The sequence below is a fragment of the Natrix helvetica genome (assembly GCF_964273705.1).
Source record: "Natrix helvetica genome assembly, chromosome: 1".
NCBI lineage: Eukaryota > Metazoa > Chordata > Lepidosauria > Squamata > Natricidae > Natrix > Natrix helvetica.
The window spans coordinates 208,895,621-208,923,543 of record NC_138548.1 but is presented as its reverse complement, the minus strand read 5'-3'; the positions used below and the strand labels follow the sequence as shown (position 1 = coordinate 208,923,543).

Sequence of the window (27,923 nt, the reverse complement as noted above, 5' to 3'; positions counted from 1 at the left end):
TAAGGTATTATGCCTCCCTCCCCCCTCCCTCCTCCATGACTGGTTCACCTAACAGCTTGCTGTCATTGTTCTTGGGTAAAAAATAAAGACTTGCAACTGCCCGCTCCTTTTATCCTGGTTCATAACAAGCCTGGTAAGGAACAAAATTCTAACAATGTTTTTTTAAAAAGCTCCAATAGCTAAATTGACCCAGATTCAATAGATACAAAGCACTGGAAACTTGGCTTTTTATATCTCTCTTGGCTGAGAGAAACTTTTATTTCATGAAAGGAAACTTTAAAAGAAAAAGGAACTGTAAATTATAAAGGCCTACACAGCTGTTGTAGAAATGAATCGTGATAATACAACTATTTTCCATAAGCTCTTTATTGTTGTTGTTGTTTATGTCCCTTTATTATTGTTGTTGTTGTTTATGTCCAAGCCTTTTCTATTTCTTTGTGCCTGGCTGGGCTTCTAAACTTTTCTTCTTTTCTGAATTTTCAGTCCAGCTGAAGGAAACAGCTAGAAGAACTTTTCCCTCATAGTAAGTCTGAGGGAAGGGAAAAAAAGCTCTTTTCTGCACCCGTTTTTCTCAGCTGCTGCCACTTCTTCTGGTGTCTCTTTCTTCACAGGGCAGCCTGTTCTTTTCTTTGATTATTTACTTTCATTCCTGGCCTTTAGCTCTGTTTATTCAGCCATCAAGTCAGTGACTGCTAAGTTCCCAAGTGGGACATCTTATCCGTCTTTTCCTCCCTGTCTGCTCAGCCCTGCCTGCTTGATTGGCAGCTGTTGTATGATTGGCAGTTATGTTGCCCTGATGGTGGGGATGGGGGTGGGGAGGAAGGAAGGAAGGAAGGAAGGGGTGGAGAGGCTTTCAGTCTGCTCAGGCGGTAGGTCCTTCCAGGGCAAGTGTAGTGAAACTAAGCGAAAAAGAGTAAGTCTGAGGGGGGGGGGAAAGGAGCAAAAATGGGGGAACAGAGCCAGGACAAAATACTGATGGATCCCGCCCCCACATAATTGCCTGTGGCAAAGAAGTCTACTAGATATTTTGATGGGAAAACCATAGGTGAATGACCCAGACGGGGTAGGCGTCTATTGGCTGAGCACTCATGAATTACATTTCAATAACTGCGTAAGATACATACTTTTTAAGTTACACACTTTTTAAAATTAACTGTCAGTACAATGGCAAGCTACTTCCAAAATCTTGCCAAGAAAACTTGACGGACTTGTACAGGCAATAATCAGAAAACAACATTGACTCAAAGTCTCCCTCCCTCCCTCCCTCTCTCTCTCTCATACGCACACATTAAAATCATGTCCGATTCATATTCCTATAATCTCAAGCAACCATGTAATACCCTGTGTGATACTTTAAGTGCTACTTAAACCAGAGGTGGGTTCCTACTGGTTCGGATCGGTTCAGACAAGTAGGTAGTAACTTGGTCTGCTATGCCCCCAAACTGGTTCTCTCGGTGGCACCATAGATGCCACCATTTTGTTTTTTGCTTCTGCGCATGCGCAGCAGCATTTTCTTTAGTACTGCGCATGCGTGTCCCTGAGCGAACTAGCAGTAGCAGCAGCTGGAACCCACCCCGACTTAAACCTTCCTATACAAGTACACATTCTGTTTTCTGACAGAGATATCCACTATGTTAGTAGAGAAGAGAAAGGTACATTAAATAAAGCTTCACCTCATCTGCTTTCACATCGGAATCCGAGATTGAATACGTACAGATTGAGCCTTTTTTTAGGGGGGGGGGGCAGAAATGCAGAGTTTTATACGAAAACCAACACTTCTGCTATTTGAACATGTGCTTGGAAAAAGTAGAAAAGAATATTTTTCAAACGTTTATAAACTACTAATATAATTAGAAATTATGTTCAAGCTGACTTGTGAGATGAAAGGACTTGAACGATAACAAGAAGGCTTATGCTTTTCACAAGTTCTTCAATTATTATTTTTAATTAGCTGTATGTGTGTGTGTATCACAAATATTGTAGACACCCCCACCCCTACCCAATATTTAACGTTTCCATTTTAAAGATGTCTTATTAATACTAAAGAAACATTTTTAGGGTCTGTAAATTGGATGTCCCGTAGGCATTTTAAGCTGTACTTCCCATCCAGCATGGCCAGTGCGTGTTAATGATGGAAGCTATAATACTTCATCAGCCGAGCAGGGGTTGAGTGAGGCTCGAGACGCTGGAGGCCGATGAAAGGCCTGTGAGAGGGTCGTAAGACGGCCGGAGCGGCGCTCAGGCCAGGAGCAGCGGCTGGGGGTCGCTGAAGCATGGGGAGGCAGGCTACGGTGAGGACTAGATGCTGGAAGTCTGTGCTGGAGCTTTGGCAGAAGGGGGGAGACCTGTGGCACCAGGGGCAGGGCGGGGCTTGCCCTGGAACGGACAGGAAGCTTATCACCTGGCAGGCAGAGGATTCATTGGCCTCTTGCCAGCTGCCTGCCATGGCTCTGCCCAGGCGCCCCTCGCTGACCACCTGCAATTATCTGCCCGCCTGACATCCTGCTATCTATAACTGTTCCCACTTGACTATTGGTGCGTACCTGCCAGATTACCCCCTATCATCTCTCACCCTGCCATTTTACCTATCATCAATTATTTATCACAGACTATCTGCCCTTTACTGCCCACCATGGACCGTCTCCTGGCCTCCATCCATCATCCATCATCCATCATCCATCTACTATCCGACCACCTGACCAGCTTACTATTTTTCCATCTAGATGCGAACATGGACATTGCTATCCCCCATATGGAACCCTGGCTTATTGACTTTCTTAACATCAGCAGCACCCTGACCCTGTTATAGTTCCTATCACCATATATTCGAGGTCAGACTTGCTCCTACTGCGGGAGTCCCCCCGCTCGCAGGCATGGCCCTTTGCCCTCTCAAGGGCCCACCTTGATGACGGGTTCGTTAACCCAGAGAAGTGGAGGAAGCATAGACTTAGGGGTTTTTTAACAAAGTGTTTTTTATCTTTTTAGGGGGCTCCAGGGTGGGTGGGAGGGCTAATCAGGCCAGGAGGGGAACCAGTGCCAGGCGAAAAGGTGAGGTCAAGAGGGAAGTGAGCGGAGTAGGGGGGGGAAGGAAAATGACACTCCAATAGAGGGTTGCTTTATTCCAACGGTTGTGGGGAGGGGTGGGTGCGAGGATGGAAGAAGATCTCGTAGTCGGTTGGGAGACCGTGGCTGTTGGACATGCCCGGTTGCTTGTACCAACCCCCGCAGTCTAGGTGGCCAGGACCTACAGAGCCAGGGCCTGAGGCTGATGCTTTGCAAGGCAAGGTCCGTTGTCAACAAGGCCCCCCTCATCAATGAGTTGATCTCGGAGGGGGAGCTGGACCTTGCAGGGATAACGGAGACCTGGCTGGGCCACGAGGGCGGTTTACCCCTTGCGGAAATGTGCCCACCGGGCTTCCGTTCATTTCATCAGCCGCGGGCCCTGGGTAAGGGTGGTGGGGTGGCGGTAGTTATACGGGAGAGTCTGGAACCGAGGGAGTTCACTGTGCCACAGATATCCAGGTGTGAGTCCCTTGGTGTGAAATGGGGCCCAGGGAGGCAGTGGGGCTTGCTGATTGTATACTTGGCTCCTCGCTATGCATCAGCAGCCCTGCCCGAGCTCCTCGAGCTGATCTCAGAGACGGCGGTTGAGACCCCCAAACTTTTGGTTATGGGGGACTTTAACCTGCCGTCGACGGGGGAAGCGTCCGAGGTGGCTCGGGAGTTCATGGCTTCCATGACAGCCATGGACCTGACCCAATTAATTCAGGGCCCCACACACGAGGGCGGCCACACGCTGGACCTTGTTTTTGTATCTGGGCAGTGGACGAGTAATCTGGGAATAGGGGATTTGGTTGTTACTCCCCTGTCATGGTCAGATCACTCATCTCTTCGGCTCGACTTCCCTGGTGCTACCCCCCGCCGTGGGGAGGCGGAATCAGATTGTCCAAGATGGTTCCGCCCCAGGCGCCTGATGGAACCGGATAGGTTCCAGACAGAGCTTGGGCCACTTCCTGTAGCCCTGACCCGCTCCCGGACGGAGGACCTAGTGGCCGCCTGGAATAGGGCGGCTGCTGGGGCCTTGGACCGGGTTGGGCCTTTGCGGCCTCTCTTGCGGCAACGAACCACCCTGGCTCCTTGGTTTACCGAGGACCTAAGGGTGATGAAATGCCACAAGAGACGCCTAGAGAGCAGATGGAGGTCCTCACGCTCCAAATCTGACCGAACACAGGTAAGAGCCTACTTACGGACCTACCTTGTGGCACTAAGAGCGGCCAAACGTAGACATTGTGCCGCTCTTATTGCGTCCGTTGATAACCGCCCTGCCGCCCTGTTTCGGGTGACCCGCTCCCTCCTATCACAGAGGCCGCGGGAAGCCCCTTTGCAGGGCAGAGCAGAGGAGTTTGGGGAATATCTGCAGGACAAAATCGCTCAGATTTGGCCTATCGGGTGCGTTTCAAGGTTTTTGATAACTATCTTTAAAGCGCTCCATGGCTTAGGACCTAGTTACTTGCGGGATCGTATTCTGCCCCATACATCCCTGCGACCAATTCGCTCGCACAGAGAGGGGCTCCTCCAGGTGCCGTCCGCTAGACAATGTCGTGGGGCGGCGCCTAGGAGTAGAGCCTTCTCTGTGGCGGGCCCAGCCCTGTGGAATGACCTCCCTCCGGATATTAGGAATACCTCTGACCTCCGCTCCTTCCGTATTAAGCTTAAGACCCACCTATTCCAAGCAGCTGGCCTGGCTCAACTTTGATTTAACCATATCGCTCCTGACGGGTTTTTTAACTGGGTATTTTAATTACATTTAATTTCTAGGGGTTTTAAATACAGTATTTTAATTGTTTTTATCAATCGATCTCCTCCTTATGTATGTATGTATGTTTTAGTGTACCTTTGTTATATGTTTGTTTTGTTTACATATTTATTTCGAATGTTTCGTTGTACGCCGCCCCGAGTCCTTCGGGAGAGGGTGCGGCTAAGAAATAAATATATTATTATTATTATTATTATTATTATTATTATTATTATTATTAGATCCAGAGTGGATGGGCCCCCTTCAGTGGACCAGGGGAGACGTCAGAAATGAGTCTTGAGGGACCACACTGGGAGGAGTTTGACTCTGTTGCCCCCGAGGATTTAGACAGGTTACGTGGGAAGCTGCGAGCCACTACATGTTTATTGGACCCGTGTCCCTCCTGGCTTGTACTGGCATCCTGGGAGGTTACACGAGGCTGGCTCCTGGGTCTAGTGAACGCTTCACTGGGCGAGGGGTCCTTACCGGCCGCCTTGAAAGAGGCGGTGGTGAGGCCCTTACTCAAGAAGCCTTCCCTGGACCCGACGGAGCTAGCTAATTATCGTCCCGTCTCCAACCTTCCCTTCTTAGCGAAGGTTGTAGAGAGTGTGGTGGCACAGCAATTCCCACGGCACCTAGAGGAAACTGATTATCTAGACCCGCGCCAGTCCGGTTTCCGACCCGGTCACAGCACGGAGATGGCCTTGGTCGCGTTGGTTGATGATCTCTGGAGGGCCGGAGATAGGGGTTGTTCCTCTATCCTGGTCCTATTAGACCTATCAGCGGCTTTTGATACCATCGACCATGGTATCCTATTGCGCCGGCTGGAGGGGATGGGAGTAAGGGGCACCGTTTTACGGTGGTTTGGCTCCTACCTCTCCGACCGGATGTAATGTGTGTTGGCAGGGGAGCAGAGGTTGACCCTGAGGTCGCTCACTTGTGGGGTGCCGCAGGGGTCGGTCCTCTCGCCCCTTCTGTTCAACACATATGTGAAGCCGCTGGGTGAGATCATCCGTGGTTTTGGGGTCGGATACCACCTGTACGCTGATGATACACAGCTGTGCATTTCCACCCCAAACCACCCCAACGAGGCCGTCGAAATGATGTCCCGGTGTTTGGAAGCAGTTCGGGTGTGGATGGGGGACAATAGACTCAGGCTCAACCCCTCCAAGACAGAGTGGCTGTGGCTACCGGCGCCTCGGTTCAACCAGTGGACTCCATCGCTGGCCATAGGGGGCGAGCAACTGCCCCCTGTGGAACGGGTGCGCAATTTGGGCGTCCTCCTAGATGCCCGGCTGTCGATGGATGACCATGTGGCAGCCGTGGTGAGGGGGGCGTTCCCCCAGGTTCGCCTGGTGCGCCAATTGCGCCCCCTATTGGACCGGGACGCCCTATGCACAGTCACTCATGCGCTGGTGATGTCTCGTCTGGACTACTGCAACGCTCTCTACCTGGGGCTCCCCTTGAGATGCACCCGAAGACTGCAGCTAGTTCAGAATGCGGCTGCGCGGGCTATCATGGGGAGTACCAGGTACTCCCATGTAACACCTCTCCTGCGCGAGCTGCACTGGCTGCCTGTGGTTTTTCGGGTGCATTTCAAGGTGTTGATCACCATCTTCAAAGCGCTCCATGGCACAGGACCTAGTTACCTGCGGGATCGCATCCTACCTCATACGTCCCTGCATCCAATTCGCTCCCACAGGGAGGGACTCCTCCGGGTGCTGTCCACTAAGCAATGCCAACGGGCGGCGCCCAGGACTAGAGCCTTCTCTGTGATGGGCCCAACCCTCTGGAATGACCTCCCCCCCGATATCAGAACTACTACCGACCTCCGCTCCTTCCGACAGAAACTCAAGACCCACCTGTTCCAATTAGCTGGCCTGGCCCATTTATAGTCCCATTGTATACCTCCTGGCAAACATCTTATCCCAGGATAGTTTTTTAGGGGTAGTTTTTTTAATGCATTTTTAAATTTTTAAATTTTTTACATTTTAAATTTGAACTTTAACTATTATTGTACAGTAAATTATATGTTACCTCCTCCAGCCACACCTATATCTATTGCTATATTTATATTTATGTATATTTATTGTGTTTTTAATATGACTTTACACCGCCCCAAGTCCCTTCTGGGAGAGGGCGCAGTTTAGAAATCAAATAAAAGTTAAAGTTAAAGTTAAAGCTCTGGAGATCATGAGGGATGCATTTGTGTGGAATATTCTGCTTTGATTAACTCATTGATGGCAAAAGACATTAAAGCCACAATATTTTAAAAGTATAATATCAAATACATTAATAGGTAGTCCTGGACTTAAGACTTATTGGTTAATGACACAGAATTGCAATAGGCCCAGAATGGGTTTCTGGATATCATCTTCTGGATATCACTTCTTCCTATCATAAAATCTCATGTTAACCATATGACTTGACCACATTTTGGGTGCCTGACTATCAGCTTGCCTTTATGACCATTACAGCATCCCAAGGTCATGTGACCATGAATTGGATTTTTTTTTTTTGCCAGCTTGGAAGAATGCCTTTGCATATACTATGGCATTCACTTTATGACCATGTATTCTCTTAATGACTACAAAAAAATTGTAAAATTAGGTCTGGTCACATAGGACTTATGACTGTAATGACTTACAACCAGAAATCCAGTTACAGCTGTAATCCTAAGTCAAGGACTACCTATAATAGATGCAACATATTTAAATACATTGTGTTAATTCTGTTCAGATTTTAACTGTTTTGCACTAAATCTCTCTGCCCTTCCTCCCCTGTTTCAGTGTACATGTAGGCCTCCTAACCACAACATTTGGTTTCAGATGACAGGAAGTAAACAGATTATGAAGTTTGAACCAGATGAGAAATTGTGAAATACAAAAAGAATTGTATTGAGGAGAGCATAATGCAAAAATTGTGGTGCAACTTTATTTTGGGAATGTAGCAATTTAGGTTTCAGAGTATTTTTGATACTTGAGATGAAATAAAATACTTCAAACCAATATTTTAAGTTGCTTACATATTTAAACAATTGCATAGCATGTTAATTATATTCATTGACAATTTTATTATTTTTTTCAATTTTTTAAAACTCTCATTTTTCTGAATGAATAGTTTAGAGTCCTTGCTGACCATTGCAATTGAATAGGTAGATGATCCAGATGGCTAAATTCAATTTCCCCCAAAAATACAGGTAGTCCTTGACTTACAACAGTTCACTTAGTGATTGTTCAAAGTTACTATGGCGCTGAAAAAAGCAACATGACCATTTTTCATACTTACAGCTGTAGTTGATTGTAAACAGTGATGATTCTCAGTGATTAAAGTTGGGTCCAAAAATCAACTCAGTCTAAATTTAATTCATTAATCCATGCTACTATTATTATACTTTGAAGCCATTTGTCTGAAAGGTGTGTGTGTGTATGTGTGTGTGTGTGTTTGTGTGTGTATGTATGTATGTACGTATGTATGTATGTATGCATGCATGCATTTGTGTTACAACCCCTGGTGTGCCTAAATATGGGAGGGAGCTCACTACTCCCCCTTTCTGTGTATCGGCTCACCTCAGGAGACTATCCAGGCAGAAAACCATATTTTTAATGTTGCCTTTTTATATTTGTGTTGTATTTGTGCTGATAAATAAATAAAGGGAGACTGGTAGTCTCCCTTTATTTATTTATCAGCACAAATACAACACACACACACACACACACGTATGTATGTATGTATGTATGTATGTATGTATGTATGTATGTATATGTATGTATGTATGTATTTGTGTTACAACCCCTGGTATGCCCATATATATATATGGATTTTTGTTTCTGTTTTGAAGTCATTCTTGACTCCTGGCATCTATGTGGACAAGTCCATGCAGTTATCTTCAGAGGCCGTTTGCTCCTGGCTTATTCCTAGGACTGAGAGAGAGTGACTGGCACTCACTTGGTACTCACTTGGCTTCTTCATGCCTAAGACAGACTACAACTCACAGTCTCCTGGCCCAGAGTCTTTACTCACTATTATAAACACAATAAGGTTAATACAGACTTTGAATAAAAATAAATACTGATATGAAATGAGCTTCATATAATGGATTGGCTGTCTGCATCTTAGCATAAAAATTGTGTTTTAATATATGAAGAAAGAAGGGAAGTTGTAGAGAGCACAATATGCCCTCCTTAGCCATGGGTCGTCTTCTTGTGCCATATCCATCATTGGACATGGGCGATCCTATTTTTATAGCCGCATGAAAAAGTACTGTTGAGTTTTGCCCAAACCAGTCCCTTAGGTTTTGAAGCCATGATATTCTTCTTCTGCCTGGACCTCGTTTGCCTTCAATCTTTCCTTGGAGGATTAAGTGAAATATGCTGCATTTTTCTGGGTGTCGCATCACATGTCCAAAATATTCTAGCGTTCACTTTTTTATGGTTTTGATGATTTCCCTTGGCTTTCCCAGGCGGCTTATGACCTCCTCATTTCTTATTTTGTCAACCTAGTTTATACATAACAGCTGCCTGTAAATCCACATTTTAAATGCTTCTAGTCTCTTCTAGCTTCTAGCCATGGGTATCATAAACTATTTATGACTCCTTACATCCTTCAATGCTAAAGCAATTCTGTTAAAGTTGTTAAGATCATTTGCTGCTTTTGGTGGTCATTTGTTGGCCCCATTAAACATTGAATTCTCAGTTTGGTGCTGTACCTGCACAGCTTCTCTCAAAGTTGTTTTAGTTAATATTTAGTTACCATTGAGTCAGGCTTGACTCCTAGTGATTGGATAAATAGTTGCTCTCATGATCAGTCTTTAGAAATAATTTGTCATTCTTCCAAGGACATTTCAACAACCTCATTGATCCAGTTCATCTTTCTCTTAACTGTCTTTTCCTTTATTTTCCTCATCCTTGAAACAGCATCCCATGGCTAAATTAGGGGAGTTTCCATTTACCGAGTATCATCCCCGCTAGGAAATCATCTCTTTTTTATTTTTCCACCGAGGAATAATTGACTGCTTTTTACCGAAATCCTAATCATCAACATCTACCAGCTCTCTTGCTTTTGTTAGAATGATGAAAACAACATTACACAACACAAGACCTGCTACTCTCAGGCAGGCATAACCTGAATGCTCATAACTCAAAGGGCAGTGTTTGTACCACAATATCACAATGCTGCATGAGACATTCTGACCCCTATTGCTCCCCCTCCCCCCACAAATGCCATTGATCTGATGCAGGTGAGAGAACCATAGTTTAAAGGTGTTTATTCCTCTGTCTGTCTGTCCGTCTGCCCAACCTACCCATCCATCCATCCATCCATCCATCCATCTATCCATCCAATAAAACTCTTGTTCCCATAATGTTTATGGATGAAACAGTGCATTTATAAGGCAACTATTTTGAAGCAAGGTACTTCAAATGGGCTAACTTACAAAATGCATTCAAAACTGGGACCCATGACCCCCGAGGGAATAAAATTTGGCAAATTATATTAAACATTTTAGGATATGAAATTATCATAAAGCATTTATGACATAATACAAAATGTCATAAGATGTTTTTTGTGGTCAGCTCCTCACATTTGATTATGCTATACAGTTCAACATGGGCTACTTTCAAGGCAGATACATCTCTGAATTTTAAATAATTCCTAAATTTTAAATAATTCCTAAATTTTAAATAATTCCTAAATTTTAAATAATTCCTAAATTTTAAATATTTTTTCCAGCGTATTAGAAGTTTTGTCATGTTGAAAACAGAAAACATTGAGATATCTGATAGTAAGGAAATATTTATGAAACAATGGCCCATCTTATCTAAAACTTATTTCTATAAACTTTAACTAGGCAAAACGGTGCAACGGTTTTTGAGCCAAGGATACCTCAAATGAGCTAATTTATAGAATCCGTTCAAAGTCCAGGGCCCATGGCTCCTGAGGGAATGAAATTTGGAAAAATTGTGGCTGCTTCAGTGTTGCTGGGCTACTGCTATGGTCATGTGACCCTCATTTGCAGCATTCTATGACAGTTTCCCAGCCACTCTTGCAATCCCTCACTCTCTCCACCACCCAGCAGCAGCCACTTACCTGCCCTCTGAGAAGGAACAGGAAGGGAGAAAGGGGAATGAAGGAAAAGAGAGAGGGATGGGGGGAATAGAAAGGGAGGGAGGAACCTTGGTGCATCCTTCCTATTCTATACTCCTCCTCCCAACCCATGGTGCCCTCCCTGCACGCATCTTCTCTGAGCTCTGTGGCACCTCTTGAACGTGCCCATGTACCTTCTCCCATTCACTTCACCACCCCTCACAAACCTCCCCCAATCCAGGGAAAACCTTGTGTGCACCCCTATGCACTCTTTGTGACCTGTGCCACTTCCCTGCGTGCCTTTCCTGACCTTTGCAGCACCTCATGCACACCCCGGCAATGCCCATGCACCCTTCTTGACCTCCCCCCATGCACACTCTCTCTCACCCATATGACACTGTTTCTCCATTCCTGTTCACACGCCGTGACCCACAGAGCTCATCAGTGTGCTCTCCATGACTCATGTGACATCTCTCTCAAAAGGAATTTTTTTGATGTTCCCCGCAATTTTCCATGAGGAAACTCAATCAGGAAGCTGGCAGTCAGTCAGAAGTTGCTCCCACTCCCATGGCTTTTTAACCCATCCGTAATCAATCTGTTCCTCTGTTTCGGTAAGAAATATCTCTGGAACAATGACTCAAAAGGTCGTGAGTTGCCTAGTAGTCACATATTACCATCTGGAAGACTAATGCTTCTATTCTGATTTATGTTATTCTTGGAATATCCTTATTTTAAGAAGCTCTGAATTTATCAACATTTATTTTTTCCCTTCTTCTTTACTTCTCCACATACTATTCATCTTTATCTGCTCTTTATCAGCCTAAGAAAACAAAGCTATCATAGTTAGTTCTTTGCCAACTGCAAATTCACTAAGCACACAGACTGATATAAACTTCATCTTCCTAAAATTATACAGTAATCCAAATTTGTCACTTTCCATTTTTACTTTTATTCTCTGCATTTCTAATTGTTACTTTCAGTAGCAAAGCAAGGTCAGATGCAGGTTTCAGATTATTAGTAGTTTGACCTCCACTTTTGGTTCCAGTAATCATCATTTCCAAGGCAGTGTGGGTGGAAAAAAATCACCATATTCATACCACCCTATCCTGTAAGCTTTGCTCTTTTTGTGCATGCTTCATCACAATAACATTTTCCCATAGGCTTTGACTTAGGTTGATGAAGATGCTGTTGTCATTGTTACCTCTGTGAGGGAAGAAAAAGAGTTGTTTTCTTCAGAAGATGCTGTCTTTTGGGATCTTATTTCAATTTTTCATGGTTTTTATTCATGTTAAACCAGAATCATTGGAATTATGCAGTCTAGAAATTTGAAATCTCTATATATAAATGCGAAAACACTCATGTAGGAATCATGAAATCTCCAGAACCATAAAGCCTACAAACTTGAAATTTGGCACATATGTTCCTCTTGGCTTCTAGGTCCTTGGTAATAAAGGATTTTTTGAAACGACCATCAAAGCATTAGTATTTTGTATATTATTATTAACACGCTCTGATGCTAAGGAGTTAAACGTTCTACTCCCTCTCCCTACCTGAAAACTTGGACGTGGGCATGGCCAGCTCATGACTCATTTGGCCTGCAGGCTGGGAGTTTGGAGGGGAGACAAGAAACAATGGATGGAAACTAATCAAGGAGAGAGGCAAACTAGAACTAAGGGGTAATTTCCTGACAGTGAGAACAATTAATCAGTGGAATGACTTGCCTCCAGAAGTTGTGGATGCTCTAATACTGAAGTTTTAAAGAAGAGATTGGACCATTTGTTTGAAATGGTATAGGGTTGCCTATACCAGTGGTGGGCAACCTTTTTTTTTCAACTGAGCCAAATCTCGCCAAAACCACAATTGAAATTTATTTTGAGAGCCACATTTTTAAAACTGAAAATACATAGGATGGTACACTGTTTTTAGTTTCAATAAACTCTGGCATTTGAAGCACGCAAGTCTTAAAGCTGTCAAGTTACAAGATCCTTGCACCCCTAACCCTTTAGAAAAAAAACCCCCAGGGGTCTTCAAACCTGACAGCTTTAAGACTTGTGGACTTCAACTCCCAGAATTCTGAGAATTGAAGTCCACCAAGGGCATCAATCATATTAGCCCAGGGATCTGCAAAATTGGCTCTTAAGACTGGTGGACTTCAACTCCCAGAATTCTGAGAATTGAAGTCCACCAGTCTTAAAACAGCCAACTTTGCAGACCCCTGTGTTAGCCCAAAGCCTGGTGCTGGGCCTTGCTCCCCCATTGGTGGAGCCCCAAGAAGCGAGGAGGGAGAAAAAGAGACGGAGGCCAAGGAGCTTCCCCCCCCCAGCAAAAATCTAACCGGGGAGCCGGGAAGTAGCAAATTAGCCAATCATGCGAGGAAAGCGAGGTCTGACCGGGTGGGCAGCGAAACTCCAGGGCTCTCTGTTCTAATTCCCCGTGAAAACTGTTGCCTCTGAAGCGTTTGCTCTACTGTTTGAACCTTTAAGCGCCCCTTTCCCTTTTTTCTTTTGGACCCACAATGATTAGGGAGGATCCTGAAGTCGGGCGGGGACGAGAAGCGAGGAGGCAGAAAAAGAAATAGAGGCTAAGGAGCTTCCCCCCCGCCCCCTCCCAGCAAAAATCTAACTGGGGAGCCGGGCGGGCAGTAGCAAATTAGCCGATCACGCCGCGTGGGCAGTAGCAAATTAACCGATCACGCGGCGTGATCGGCTAATTTGCTACTGCCCGCCCGGCTCCCCGGTTAGATTTTTGCTGGGAGGGGGCGGGGGGGAAGCTCCTTAGCCTCCGTTTCTTTTTCTGCCTCCTCGCTTCTCGTCCCCGCCCAACTTCAGGATCCTCCCTAATCATTGTGGGTCCAAAAGAAAAAAGGGAAAGGGGCGCTTGTTTTGAAGTGCCCGAGAGGAGGGAGGGGAGCGGGCGCCCGGCACACAGAAGAGCCGCATTAAAATGTGTAAAGAGCCGCATGTGGCTCGTGAGCCGCGGCTTGCCGACCACTGGCCTATACCGTTTCAGACAAATGGCTATCCAACATCTTCTTAAAGACTTCCAGTGTTGGGGCATTCACAACCTTTGGAGGCAAGCTGTTCCCCTGATTAATTGTTCTGTCAGGAAATTTCTCCTCAGTTCTAAATTGCTTCTCTCCTTGATTAGTTTCCACCCATTGCTTCTTGTTCTACCCTCAGGTACCTTGAGAATAGTTCGACTCTCTCTTCTTTGTGGCAACCCCTGAGATATTGGAACACTACTATCATGTCTCGCCTTGTTTTCATTAATTTAGACATACCCAGTTCCTGCAACCGTTCTTAGTCTCCAGTCCCTTAATCATCTTTGTTGCTCTTCTCTGCACATCTTTTCTACATCTTGGCAACCAAAACAGAATGCAGAATGCAGTATGTGGCCTTATCAAGGCATTATAAAGTGGTATTAACACTTCACGTGATCTTGACTCTATCCCTCTGTTTATGTAGCCTAGAACTGTGTTGGCTTTTTTGGCAGCTGCTGCACACTGCTGGCTCATATTTAAATGGTTGTCCACTAGGACTCCAAGGTCCCTCTCACAGTTACTACTATTGAGCAAGGTACCACCTATACTGTACCTGTGCATTCCATTTTTGTTGCCTAAATGTAGAACCTTACTCTTTTCATCATGGAATTTCATTTTATTAGATAGTGCCCAACGTTCAAGTTTGTCAAGATCCTTCGGTATCTTAAGCCTATCTTCTGGAGCGTTGGCTGTTCCTGCCAGCTTGATGTCATCTGCAAATTTGATGAGTTCCCCATTTATTCCCTCATCCAAATCATTGATAAAGATGTTGAAGAGTACTGGGCCTAAAACAGAGCCTTGGGGTACTCCACTGCATACTTCCCTCCATGTAGATGCAGTTCCATTGAGGGCTACACGTTGAGTGCGGTTGGTCAGCCAGTTACGAATTAATCTGGTGGTGATGTTGTCTAACCCACATTCTTCTACTTTATCTAGTAGTAGGTTATGGTCTACCTTATCAAATGCCTTACTAAAGTCCAAGTATCAACGACATTCCTCTGGTCCACTAATTTTGTCACTTTATCAAAGAATGCAGTAAGATTAGTCTGGCATGTTCTGTTTTTGACAAACCCATGTTGGCTTTTGGCTATTACTTTGATTACTTTGTTTACTTCTAGGTGTTCGCTAATTCATTGCTTATCTTTTCCAGAATCTTTCCTGACATTGAGGTCAGGCTGATAGGACTATAGTTTCCTGGATCTATTTTTTTTTCTTTTTGAAGATGGAAGCCACATCAGCTCTTTTCCAGTCCTCTGGCAGTTCCCAGGTGCTCCAGGATTTCTGAAAGATATAGTTCAGTGGTTCTGAGATCTCGTCTGCCAGTTCCTTCAGAACCCTGGGGTGTAATCCATCCGGTCCTGGTGCTTTGAACTCGTCTAGGGTAGACAGGTGCTCACTTACCATTTTCTTCCCTATTTCAACTTGTGTTCCTAATCTGATTTTTGTGGTGGTGTTTTTGATAGGTTGCACTGTTTTATCCCCTTGTGTAAAGACAGATGCAAAAAATGAGTTAAATAGTTCTGCTTTCTTGCCACTTTCTCCCAGCAATGGACCAATTGTTTCCTTAACTTTTTTCTTGTTTTTAACATATTGGAAGAAGCTTTTTTTTGTTATTTTTTACTTTTGTGGCAAGCCTTTCTTCATTGTGAGGCTTAGCTTCCCTCACTTCATCTTTACAGGCTTGGGGTATTTGCTGATATTCTGCCTTAGTTATGTCCCCCTTTTCCCACTTTTTATACTTATCCTTTTTGTCTTTCAATTTGTCAGAGAGTTTTTTATGCAGCCATGCTGGTTTCTTTTAGGAGCTGTTATTTTTCTTCTTCATTGGTACTGTGCTAGACTGGCCTTTTATAATCTCACTTTCCAAAATTTCCCAAGCTTCTTGAGTTGTTTTCCCCTTGAGGATTCTCATCTATGGAATCCTTCCCAAGCTCTCTCTAAGTTTATTGAAATTAGCTCTCTTAAAGTCCAAGGCTGTATTTGACTTTGTTCTACTTGTGTCTGCATAATGTTGAATTCCAATATTGCATGATCGCTTGCCTCCGAGGTTCCTGTAGCTTCAATACCTTCTATCATTTCCTCTGTTAGTGAGAATTAAGTCCAATATGGATGATCCCCTTGTTCCCTTCTCTACTTTTTGGGAAACAAAGTTGTCTGCTAGGTTTGTTAGGAACCTGTTGGATCTTCCACTTGGTGCAGAGTTGATCTCAGGGTAGTTAAAATCCCCCATTACTATTGTGGTGTGCTTCCTACATACCTTAGTCAGCTGACTAGCAAAAAGTTTGTCTACTACTTCCTCTGCTTGGTTGGGTGGCCTGTAGTATAAAACTGTGGCAATGTCATCCCCCCCCCCTCCTTTAATATTGACCCAAATGCATTCGATATAGTTCTCATCATTGTTGTGCTCTATTTTTGTAGAGATGTAGTTATTTCTTATATATAGTGCAACTTCACCTCCTCTATGTGCCTTAATCAAGTTCGGTTATTATTCGGTTCGAAATACTTTTTGTTTGCTTGCTTGTTCGCGTGTTTGTTTTTCGGATCAAGGAGACGCTCCGTCCGAATTCCTTCAATTCACTAGAAGAAAGGAAATCGTAAAGTCAAAGGCTCTACATCAGAGCCTCTCCCCAGCCTCCGAGCCTATCCCGGCCCTTTCCCTTTCCCTCTTCCTCCATCTCCTCTAAGCAGATTTTATTTTTTGCTTTCACTTCTGATTCAGTGTGACTGTGAAAGCAGATTGCGCCGCTGCCCTACACCTCGTTTCCTCTTCCCGCCTCTCGCGGTGCAGATCCCGAAGATACGGAACTTAGCCGAATTCTCGCTTCGAAGAATTGGGACTTGGGACCTTACCGAGTGGATTACAAACGATCGGTTTTCACGAAAGGCGAAGCTTTTCGAGGGAAGGGACCTCTCTGGCGTAAAAGGTACGGAAGGGGTGGGAACAATATTAATAACGGAGGGAGGGTAAGAGCCGATGAGTAGAGGTAATCGGCGAAATATCCAGGAAATTCCGGAGTTCAGCAATAGGGGGGAAAACGACAACAGATCCGGACTGCTGTACAACTTATTATTATTATTTTAATAAAAGCGGTCTATATGTATGGGGGGGGGGGTGTTTCCAGCTAACAGAGTTAATGGAAAGTCGTGAAAATGCACACGACTTGAGACCACCCAGAGAAGGTTAAATCCCGCGTGGGACCTAGCAGTCCCGTTACCCCTTGAATTATACCCTGAATCCAAGACAATTGAATTCATAATTTGTATTTGTTATGGATTCGAATCCTAGCCTGTGTGACCATGCAGTTAAAGTGATAGGCGCTCGTACACACGCAGATCTAAGTGACGGATTTCAGAAGAAACTTATTAACCGGTTTGTGGCTTGGCCTGATTTCACTTTAATGCACACACTTACTCATAAATAATCCCTCGAATTCTATAATTATGATTCGTGCATACCACTTGTATTGTGCGTAATATGCTGTTGTTGGCGTCTGCAGCATTAGAGGTGAAAGTTCATTTATCTGCACAATTGTTTTGGTTTTACTGAAATGAAAAGGGTGAAGACCAGTACAAATTAATCAAAAAATCTAGTTGCAATATATGTGGGGTCCTTCTTGGCTAGCTGCCACCCGCAGGCAGGACAAAAGCATTATTTGTAAGAGGGATGTTTCTTCAATGCATTCCTACAATTTGTTAAGAAGCATGAATTCTCTCTGGGGGATACCTAATTTACAGTAAGAAATTTTGATTAAAAAGATATGTCCTTGTATATACTTTCTTAGTTTGATAGGGCAACAGCAAGGTAAAGTGAGATAATGATTAATTCTGTGAATCCTATGTCAGATAGACCATGAAGATGCATGGAAAAAATAGGGTTTTAATTAAAAATGGGTGGTGAAGATGATTTTTTTTCACTATAACATTAGAGTGGAAGATTATTTGTATTGGCAAAGATTGAGCTAGGTCAATCTCTCTCCGTGTTGTGTCTTCTGTATTAGAGTACAACTCTCAGAATTTTGAACTAGAATTAATGTATATGACTTTGAATTCTTTACAATTTCACATAAGACACTTCTAATATAATATGAGAAATAGAAAAATATTAATTCTTACTTCGTAAAATGCCTTTTTTATTGTGTCCTTTGATTCTCCCCTTTTGTTCTTTTAATTAATACAAATTATTGGGAAAATATGGTAATGGCTGTGAATTACTTGGAGTTGCAAAAAACTTAGTTACAAAAAATACATCAGTTTTAGTGTATTTATATTGTTTTAATATGTATTTAATTCATCTGGAACTAGCTTCTGGTATAAGTATCACAATATATATTATTGAATATATACCATGACTGAAAATGATACATTAATAAAACCGATCTTAGAAAAATGTTCTTGTTGCTTTGCACAGCCTTTTCCTTTCCTATAGCAAATATGTCAAAGTGACATTTTTAAATATTGTTATTACAAAAATATATATGCTGTGGCATGTAATTAGGTTCCATCAAAGTGCCTTCTTGTATCACATTTAAACAAATTGTTAAAGTAAATTATGCATCAAAATTGTCTAATTGAAACGAGAAGTTTATGGGCATTGACGATGTTACCTAGTTGGTAATGAAATGTCTCCAAGCAAACAACCTAGCTCAGATCGCACCAAGGATTCCACAGTTATTGGTCATTTTCCATCAAGATCTGTATCGAATTTGGCATTCTTTTCTTTTCACTAACAATTTAGTGAGAACGGTGAAATTGGCTGTCTAAATTCAGAATATTTTTCCCAATTAAATATGATATTCCATATGGTCATAATATTTAATATATGTTTTAGCAGTTGAACTGTCATTTATTTATGGAGTAGTAAATTATGGAGTAGTAAAAATAATTGAATTTATTTTTGAAAAAGCAGAAATAAGATTACTTCAGTAGATCCTCGTGTTTCCTGCACAGAACTGTTTTAATGTTGGTTGAGCTACAATTTTGTTAATGGTGGTTTCTCAAACGAAGTTGGTTAAGTTACACATAGCACTAAAACATAAGCCACAGTTTACCAGTCACGGTAGATATATTATCATATTACAGTAATCACATAAGTAAATCACAATAAGATGTGAGAATTCAACTAGAAAGTCAGCATACATTGGCAGATAATTTACACTGATTCCTCAACTTACAGTTTTAATTTTAGTTTACATATTGATCATATTTGTATAGCCATCACTCTCACATAATAGTTCTGGGTGGTGAACATAATAAAAGCAGTCCAAATACATAAAGACTATTAAAAAATAACAGCTTTAAATTAAAATAAAAACAAGACAAAACAAAATGCTGAAAAAGCCTATAAGAGAGTGCATTCAATTAATTATCATACAGCCATCTAGCAAGTTCTTCTCTGCCAAGGGATCCCCAAGTCAGGTGACATAATCATGTTCTGGAAGGCCAATAGGGTTGGGGCCAGTGTCATCTTCATAATAATATTTCACAGGACAGAGGCCATGGTAGAAAAGGCTCTTGTCCCAGGTTTCACATGATAAAATTCCCTGGCTGATGGGACTTTCAGCATGCTGTCCTGCTAGACATGATGTAACTGTGGAGGAGTGGTCTATCCAATAACCTGATCCCATGCCATATATGGCTTTAATTGGACCCCAAAGCAAAGTGGCAGTTGACTTAGCTTGCAAAGTAGAAGTGTAACATGTTCAATCCTTAGAGCACATATAACTGCCCACAGCTCTGCATTTTGCACTAGTTGAATCTTTCCCAGTTGTAAGGATTTATGATTCAGATAAATAGATAATAAAGTTATTCTCCAATAAGAGGTTTCTGGACACGATTTCTTTGTACAAGTTATTATATGTCATGGTCCATTCCTAAATTTTCTGGAGATTATAGTTTCAGAAAGTTGTTGGTTTTCTTAGTTACAAGATTATTTATTTTTACACCGTGCACATCTAGTTCTGTCAGCAAAACCATCAATGCATGAGGCAAGCCCTCTATTCAGTGCCAAATATGCTGGAGCATCTCTAGGTCACCATACAGCCTCCATCTGAAGTTCTTTAGCAAAGGGGAATTCACCATGTCTTAGGGAATTCTGTGCCCTTGATATGTATAGTGTTTCTTAATGTCTAGTCTGAACCTCTTCCTTTGTAATTCTGGTCCTGTCTCCCGAGGCAGTTGAGAATGAGTTCATTCCCTGCTCTGAGTGGCAGTTCTGATATTTGAAAACTGCTATTGTATCTTGCCTGTCTTTCCTACAGGTTAAACACACCAGATCCTTTAATCATTCCTCACTAGGCTTTTTTTCCATAGTGCCTGTCCTCCTCTCCCACCTTTGATAACATTTTTCTGAATTTGCTTTAGTATGTTAATGTCCTTCTTGAATGCTGATGCTGAACAGAGTATCTTATCCCATGAGTATCCCATGTTGTGGATTCTAACTCCTGTTAGTGTATCCCAAATAATATTTGCTCTTTTACTAGCTCCCATACACTGATGGCTAATATTTCGTTGCGATCAATAATGTCATCCAGTTTCCTTTTACATGTACTATTTCCCCGTCTAGGCCTCAGCTCAGTACTCCTTGGAAGCCTCTTTCGAAGTGCTAATTGGATACTTAATTAACTTCTATGCCAGACAAAAATCAACTATGTGCAGATGGCAATTGCATTGTTGATTCTTTTCTCCGAGATTAATTTATTACCACAGGAAACATAAGATCAGAACTTTTTTTGTGATTTGTAAATACAGGATTGGTTTGTGACAGATCCCTCACTTCCTTTAGCTCTAAAAACGAAACACATGCAACAAATAAGAATAGAGATCTAAGAATTGTTGGCTTAATCAATTAGTTGGGACGTGAAAAGCATAGAGATCATTGGTAGAGCCATAATATTCAGTAAGACTACAAAAAGGAGAAGGAAGGAGAGAGAAGAAAACTTCATTTGGTGTTCCTAGATCAAAAATAGTTGTTCTGTATGTATCTGTGCATGTTTAATTTTAGCATTCTGTGGTTTCGTGACAATTATTTTGAAGAGGTGAAAATGGGTTGTTATAGAAGAATCCTTCTACTGCATTCAGTATTAATTGACAAAGAGGAGTAGGATCATGCTCATGAGGAATCCTGCATATGTGCCGCCCATAATCAATATTTTCTTTTACAAATACAAGTCCAAGAAAAAGCATGGCTACCGTGCGTATCAGACTGGTAGTACGGTGGGGCAATTCTTCCGGTGTTTGGTGCATACTGGGTGGGAAGTTACCTGTGCGTGTAGACTTTGTTTCCTGTTGAACTCAAAGATAACAGATGCTAGGGCTATGCTTTAATAGAGAATAAGCTTCCCTGCAATAAGCTTCTAACTATTGCTGAAATACTGTACATGGCAGCTCTGTACAATGGCGAGGAACAAAATGTCTTGGACCAGTTCTGGATCTTTTTGCTCTTTCACTTCCAATCAAAGAATGACAGTAGAATAAAAATGGATCTTTTTGTGATATGTGCCAGGAAGCTATGACAACTTTCTGTGGATATAGTTCCAGATATTACAAAACTTAATCTATATTATAATGCCCTCAAAAGGTTAATTTCAGGATGCTAGAATACAATAGGCTGTTTATATGAAGAGGACATAGAACATAGAATCGTAGGACTTCAGAGGTCTTCTAGTCCAACTCCCTGCTCAAGGTAGGAGACCTTATACCATCCTGATGAAATGGTTGTCCAGCCTATTTTTGAAAAACTCCAGTGATCGAGCACCCACAACTCTAGGAGGCAAGCTATTCCATAGATTAATTGTTCTGTCAGAAAATTTATCCTTACTTCTCGGTTCTTCTTACTACTTGGCTTGGCATGTTGTAACCAGAGTTATGCAGTCATTAGCATGTTAGTCACAGTGCTGGGATTCAATTTTTTTTTACTACCGGTTCTGTGGTCGTGGCTTTGTGGGTGTGGCAGGGATACTGCAAAATCCCCACTCTCAAAATCCCCGCTCCTGGTTCTTGAGAACCTGTCAGAACCGACTGAATACCAACTCTGGTTAGTTAGTCATTTTAAAGAAAAATATCCTGATTTCTATCTTGCGCTCAACTTATTTTATTTGTAATGGTTGAGGTATAACACTCATTGTGATTTCCAAACCATGACTTGTGGCTTTATTCAGTTTGTGAACTCAACTGTTGTCACCTTTTTAATAAGCTATAGCAAAAATAAAATTTCAGTGCACACACATTCCAAGACCCCACTAAGATCTCATTGTCAGATGGTTGGCAATATAATGTACATAGCAGTGAGTGAAACAATAACATCAAAGTGATATTATTTTCTGAATGCCACAATTACATACATTGGTCACAATGTCTCATGTAAGAACATTACTTATGGCATTTGTATGATGACATGAGCGTATACATGTTATAATTCCCTCTCCCCTTAGAGAACCGTATGAATAGGTGTCACTTCACCCAGTTCAAAATGGGATCTCTTTGCGTGTCCTGCTGACCCACCTCTGCTCATACTTTGCTGTTGACACCATGGTTGAAGGACTCAATTAAAGGATGAACACACTGCATACAGACAAATTCAGTAAAATTCAAGTAACAAACTCCACAAAAACTTCCTACAAACTTATTGTAACTTGAGTTACTTAACCACTTATCCTCCCACCCCAAAGAAACAGGGATTGCCCAATATTTATTCTCAAATATGCCTCTGTAATATGAGCATTTCTCAGCAAGTATTTTGCTAACAGAAATAGGGTGATGAAATAAGCTGCTCTGCAGAGTTATGCATCCTGTTAGAAGAATATGGGTGGAGAAAGTTGGCTTCTGAATGGCATCCAATTGCAGATGAGTTCCAAATTTTCAAAATTCAGGGTCGCTTCTCCTCTGAATGTTTGCATGATCCAGGACAGAGGTGGTATTCAGCAGGTTCTGACCAGTTCTAGAGAACTGGTAGCGAAAATTTTGAGTAGGTTGGAGAAACGGTAAATGCCACCTCTGACTGGCCCCACCCCCATCCATTCTCTGCCTCCCAAGTCCCAGCTGATCAGAAGGGAATGGAGATTTTACAGTATCCTTCCCTTGCCATGCCCACCAAATTATGCCCACCAAGCCATGTTACGCCCACCAAGCCACGCCGACAGAACCGGTAGTAAAAAAAAATGGAATCCCATCACTGATCCAGGACTACCATACTTTTCCTCCTATCAAAAATAGGTCGCTCTAGGCCAGCCTCTTGTATTTCAGTGGATCCAGGTGAAAAATAAAGCAGTAGTGATTGACTTTTGCTTGTGTTGCTCTATAGTGGCTCCAAAAATCTTTGTAGGTTCTCCTTTTAAAGCTTCTTAGTCTGGTAACCATTATCTCATAGTAACAAATCCTATATATAAACTGAGTCCTTCTCAACACCATTATGAACCAGACTTTTCTCACTTCCCTTTAACATTTAAGGTCGTAAAATGTATTTGCTGTTGACAAAATTCAGCGAAAAAATTATGCTTGTACCCTCTAGCAAACAACCTGGTGGGCTATAGGGACACCAGGACTCCTTCAGAAATAGGCTATGGTTGCTAGATATTTTATATTTTACAAGAAATTTCCAGGTTTTTATTTTGTTAGTTTTTTTACGAAATACGAACTGTTCACTTATTTCATAATAATGTGTATCCTTTCTGCTCTGGGTTTGTACACACTCTTAAATATTTCCCAACTCTTGATGGGAGAGAAAATAGCAGAAAATCAACAGTGAACTGTCAATCACTTAGCTGTTACTATCTTGTGTGAACTATATAACTTTTGATAGTAGCTGAATTAAAGAAGAGTGTCAGTACACTTGGAAACATTTAGCCCAGTGATAAACTTGATTGTTGCCTTGATTGTTGGGATAATCTGAGTAGACATTATTTTGTAGAAGTGTGTGAGGCACAGGAATCTACTTTTTTAAAAAGCTCAAATTATGTGAATTATGTCAAATTATAGAAATTATGTGCTTGGATATAAACAAGATCTGGCTCAGAGATGTCAGTGTTACCAAAAAGGAAGGGAAACAGATGAATCCTGTCCCACTTCAGATGTCAGGATGCAATATCCAATAAAGCATCAAAAGTCAAAAGCTGAAATCATTCTCAAGCTGGGTTGCCTCTACAGCTACTCAGCTTGTTAAAACACACATATCTGTACATCATACAACACCAAACCATTCTGGACTGAATTATTCTAAATGTTTACTTTGTTAGTTAGTCTTAGATCATAATAACAACTAATGAACTTCATTAATTAGTTCAGTTTATTATTATGAACTAACATCTTTTTGTTTGGCTTATTAATAATTAAAAGCAATAATGACACATTTGCTAATCAGCATAAAAGATAAAGGTATGTGCTAGTCGTTTCCGACTCTAGGGGGCGGTGCTCATCTCTGTTTCAAAGCTGAAGAGCCAGCACTGTCCGAAGACGTCTCCGTGGTCATGTGGCCGCCATGACTAAATGCCGAAGGCACACGGAACCTACTCACCAAAGGTGTTCCCCATTTTTCTACTTGCATTTTTACTTGCTTTTGAACTGGTAGGTTGGCAGAAGCTGGGACAAGTAATGGGAGCTCAATCCGTTACACGGCGCTAGGGATTTGAACCACCGAACTTTCTCATTGACAAGCTCAGAATCTTAGCCTCTGAGCCACCGTGTCCCTCAATCAGCATAAAACAGATGGCCAAGACAGTTCATAAGTGTTTTGAGAAGTAAATCAATGTTTCAGGGTCCATTGCTTAAGTCATACAAAATATCTGATTCGTAATTCATGTCAAGGATCACCTATTGTGCTAAGCCAAGTTCTGGCTTGTTTGGGTTGACTCAGTGTATGAACTTGTGATGGGTGCAAATCCTACCAGCATTGTGTGATGTTGAAGAAAGCCAGCGGGAGGTCAAACATTGATAGCATTGGACAGAAAACTACCAGGAAACCCAGGACTATAAACTAGATAGGGAATTTAAAAATATTAAAGGAAGACAATGGGAAACAACTTCTGCTTTGCTGCCAAAAATCCAATATGTACTAACTCATAGAAGTTGTTTCTTCACCCACTTTTCCACTTGTAAATGGGCTACAGGACTTCCTACAACCCTAAACTTTTATTCAAGACTGCCTTTACATTGTAGGAAAAGCCAGATAAATAAATAAATACATTTGCACCGCAGCTTCTCATATTTTGAAGCTGTAACCAAATTGAGTCAGGAAGATTTGCATGGAATACACATTGCACTATTTGACACGAAGAGGTGATAACAGGATAACAACATTGAGAGAAAAGCCAACTCAATCTTGACTAGGGTGTTTTTATTTCCCCCTGTGCTATAGTTCAGGGGCCCCCAACCTTTTGGGCACCAGGGACTGGTTCCATGGAGAGAGGTTTTTCCACGGACCGGAGGGGATGTGGTTTCGTGTGCTACCTGTATCCCACAGATGGGGCTTTGCTTGTTTCTGCAGCCTGGTTTCTGGCATATCATGGACCGGTGCCAATCCATGACTGGGAATTGGGGACCCCTGCTTTAGTGGGATCAGAAAAAATAGTTATTGTGCTAACTGGAAGTATATAAGTAAATATTGAGGCTGGGGATAAGACTCTGGTGTTATGTATTAATCATGCAAAAGAATGATTTCCTAAGGGCTAGAAAAATATTTAACAATATTTTAGCTGCCAAAATGTTTGGTTCCAAGCAAATGTTAAAAATTATTGATGTAGCTGTTCCTATCTGACCACCAGCCTGTCTCTCATGTAAGGCTTAGCAGCTTTGCTTGGTTTCCACAGAGGAACTGAAAAAAGAAAAGGTTATTATAATAGTGTTAGCCAGTTGCTTGGTGACTTTGATTTCTTAAAGAGTTTTTTTCAGAGCCATTCCCATGATGACCTGTTGTTACTCCAAATGCATTAATATTTTGGTTTAATCTTTGGAAGGGTGGTGACTATAGTTTTCTGTTGTTAAATTTGGTCTTGGTTTTAAGTGGATACTTAAACATGTATATTGAATTTTATTATATAATTTGTGCATTTTCTGTTTTGTTATGTTTGGAGAGCCATTTTGGTGTAGTGGCCAACTTGGCCCCAGACTAGAGACCAAAACTTCTAGTCCCACCTTAGGCACTAAGCCAGTTGGGTGACCCTCCACCAGTCACCCCGTCTCAGGCTCTGAAGTTTTCTCTGAAGTTTGCAGAGAAAACTTAAGGAACTAGTCTGGGCAGTCATCAGGAGTCAACACTGACTTGAAGACACACATTTTCTTCCCCCTCTCCCCACTATATTAGATCCATCCTTATCAGTTTTGCTAGACAACACAGTAAGAAAATAAATAATTTACGTATTAAGTGATAATGAATAAATATTAAAAATAGGGTACCACTCATGGGTGGGCTGCTACAGGTTCTCCCAGGTTCAGGAGAACCTGTAGCTAATGTTATGGCTGGTTCAGAGAACCTTCAAATCCCAACCCTGGCTGGCCCTGCTCCGCCCACCCCTCCTCTCCCAGGAGTCTCCACATGGCCCATTCTGGATGCGAGGTAAGTGCAGGGCCTGCGTGGAGGCTCAGGGGGGGTGAAAATGGGCCTCCTGGAAGTTCTGAAAGGCCGGAAATGGGCCCATTCCCAGCTTTCAGAGGGCCTCCAGAGCCCGGAGGAGGCAATTTGTGCCCTCCCAGAGGCTTGAGGAAGGCCTCTGGATCCTGGGGAAGGTGAAAATGCTCCTGCCACAATGGTGCAGGAGGTTGACTAGGCCACCCCCATCATGGCCACGCTCACCCAGCAACCGGGCAGAGAACTCATTGCTGAAATTTTTGAAGCCCACCCCTGGTACCACTCCTTTTCTAAATAATCTCTCTTGCTGCTCTAACTTTTAACTTTTAACTTTTATTTAATTTATAAACCGCGCCCTCTCCCAGAAGGGACTCGGGGCGGTGTACAGTCATATTAAAACACAATATAAATATGTACAGATATAGATAAATATAGATAAATATAGATGCTCCCAGATACCTGAAATATAACATGCTCCCAGATACCGGAAACACTAAAAAATAAAGTTTCAAGTTAAAAAGGCAGATGGGAATGTTATGTGTGTGAACAACTAGGAGCAAAGGCAAAATCAAAGATTTTGCATAAATGCTGATGACCTCATACCATATAGGGTAAGATCAGGTAATTGTGGCTTGGCATCACCTCATGGAACTAGTTACCTTTTTTTAAATTCTCGGATGGAAAAAGTGAGTAGAGGACATTCACTTTTGTGTTGCCTTTCTGGAAGTTGAGATACTTTCCATGAGATTTCAGGAAATTGTGCAATATCATGTGGTCACTCTGCTCTAAGTTGAGTCTGAGTCTTTCAAGTGATTTCAGCAGAACAATGAGTTTACAATCTTCCGATACAGGCCGCATGATATTCAATAGCATTTCTTGAAATAGCATGTCATTTTATCCTTTCTAGTAGCAGCTGTCTGGTTTATGAACAAGCACAAATCAGCTCTTTGGAGCTGTTTTGCCTTTCTTCTGTGAAAGAAAATCACCAGTAAGTTCCTAAGTTGGATTTCTGTTGGATTTCACTTCTTTTGGAAGGAAAGCAAGCATAAGAAATTAGTGGTGACGTTTGTGATATTATTAATTTATAGGTATACAAGTAGAGCAGAAGTGGAGTCACAGAGGAGTCTATTAGGCATGATTGCATTATGTTTGAGATGGGTGGCTGTACAAATTCAATAAACAAATGGATAGATAAATACACTCTAGATACGTTTCCGGAGTGAAATTTTGCATTGTCAGTATCTCTTCAATCAGCTTACTGCTTGCTGTATTTTGGAACAATATTAAAACATTCTTCACAAGCTGGGTGTTCGACAATGATTTGTTTTAATATTGGCTTGTTGAAAAAAATCATAGTAGCTGGGTTCACACATTGTACCAAGCCAAAAAACATGATGCCTAAATTCCCAAAACATGCTAAACCAAAATATAACAAAACATATGTGAGA

General features: G+C 42.2%; 1 protein-coding gene across 5 annotated transcripts in view; it reads left to right on the top strand.

Annotated features, from left to right (window-relative positions):
• The first annotated feature begins 23 nt into the window (after positions 1-23).
• The window catches only part of STAT6 (signal transducer and activator of transcription 6), a 93,263-nt gene continuing 65,363 nt past the window's right edge, over positions 24-27,923 (top strand). For 2 of the 5 annotated variants that reach the window (XM_081939129.1, XM_081939125.1), the window contains exon 1: positions 17,384-17,424. In XM_081939129.1, coding sequence (XP_081795255.1) covers positions 17,395-17,424 — 30 coding nt within the window. In that variant the 5' untranslated portion in view covers positions 17,384-17,394. Of the gene's footprint in view, positions 134-483; positions 524-16,585; positions 16,844-17,383; positions 17,425-27,923 lie in introns of those variants that run through there. The other 3 variants (XM_081939127.1, XM_081939128.1, XM_081939126.1) reach the window with 3 other exon arrangements.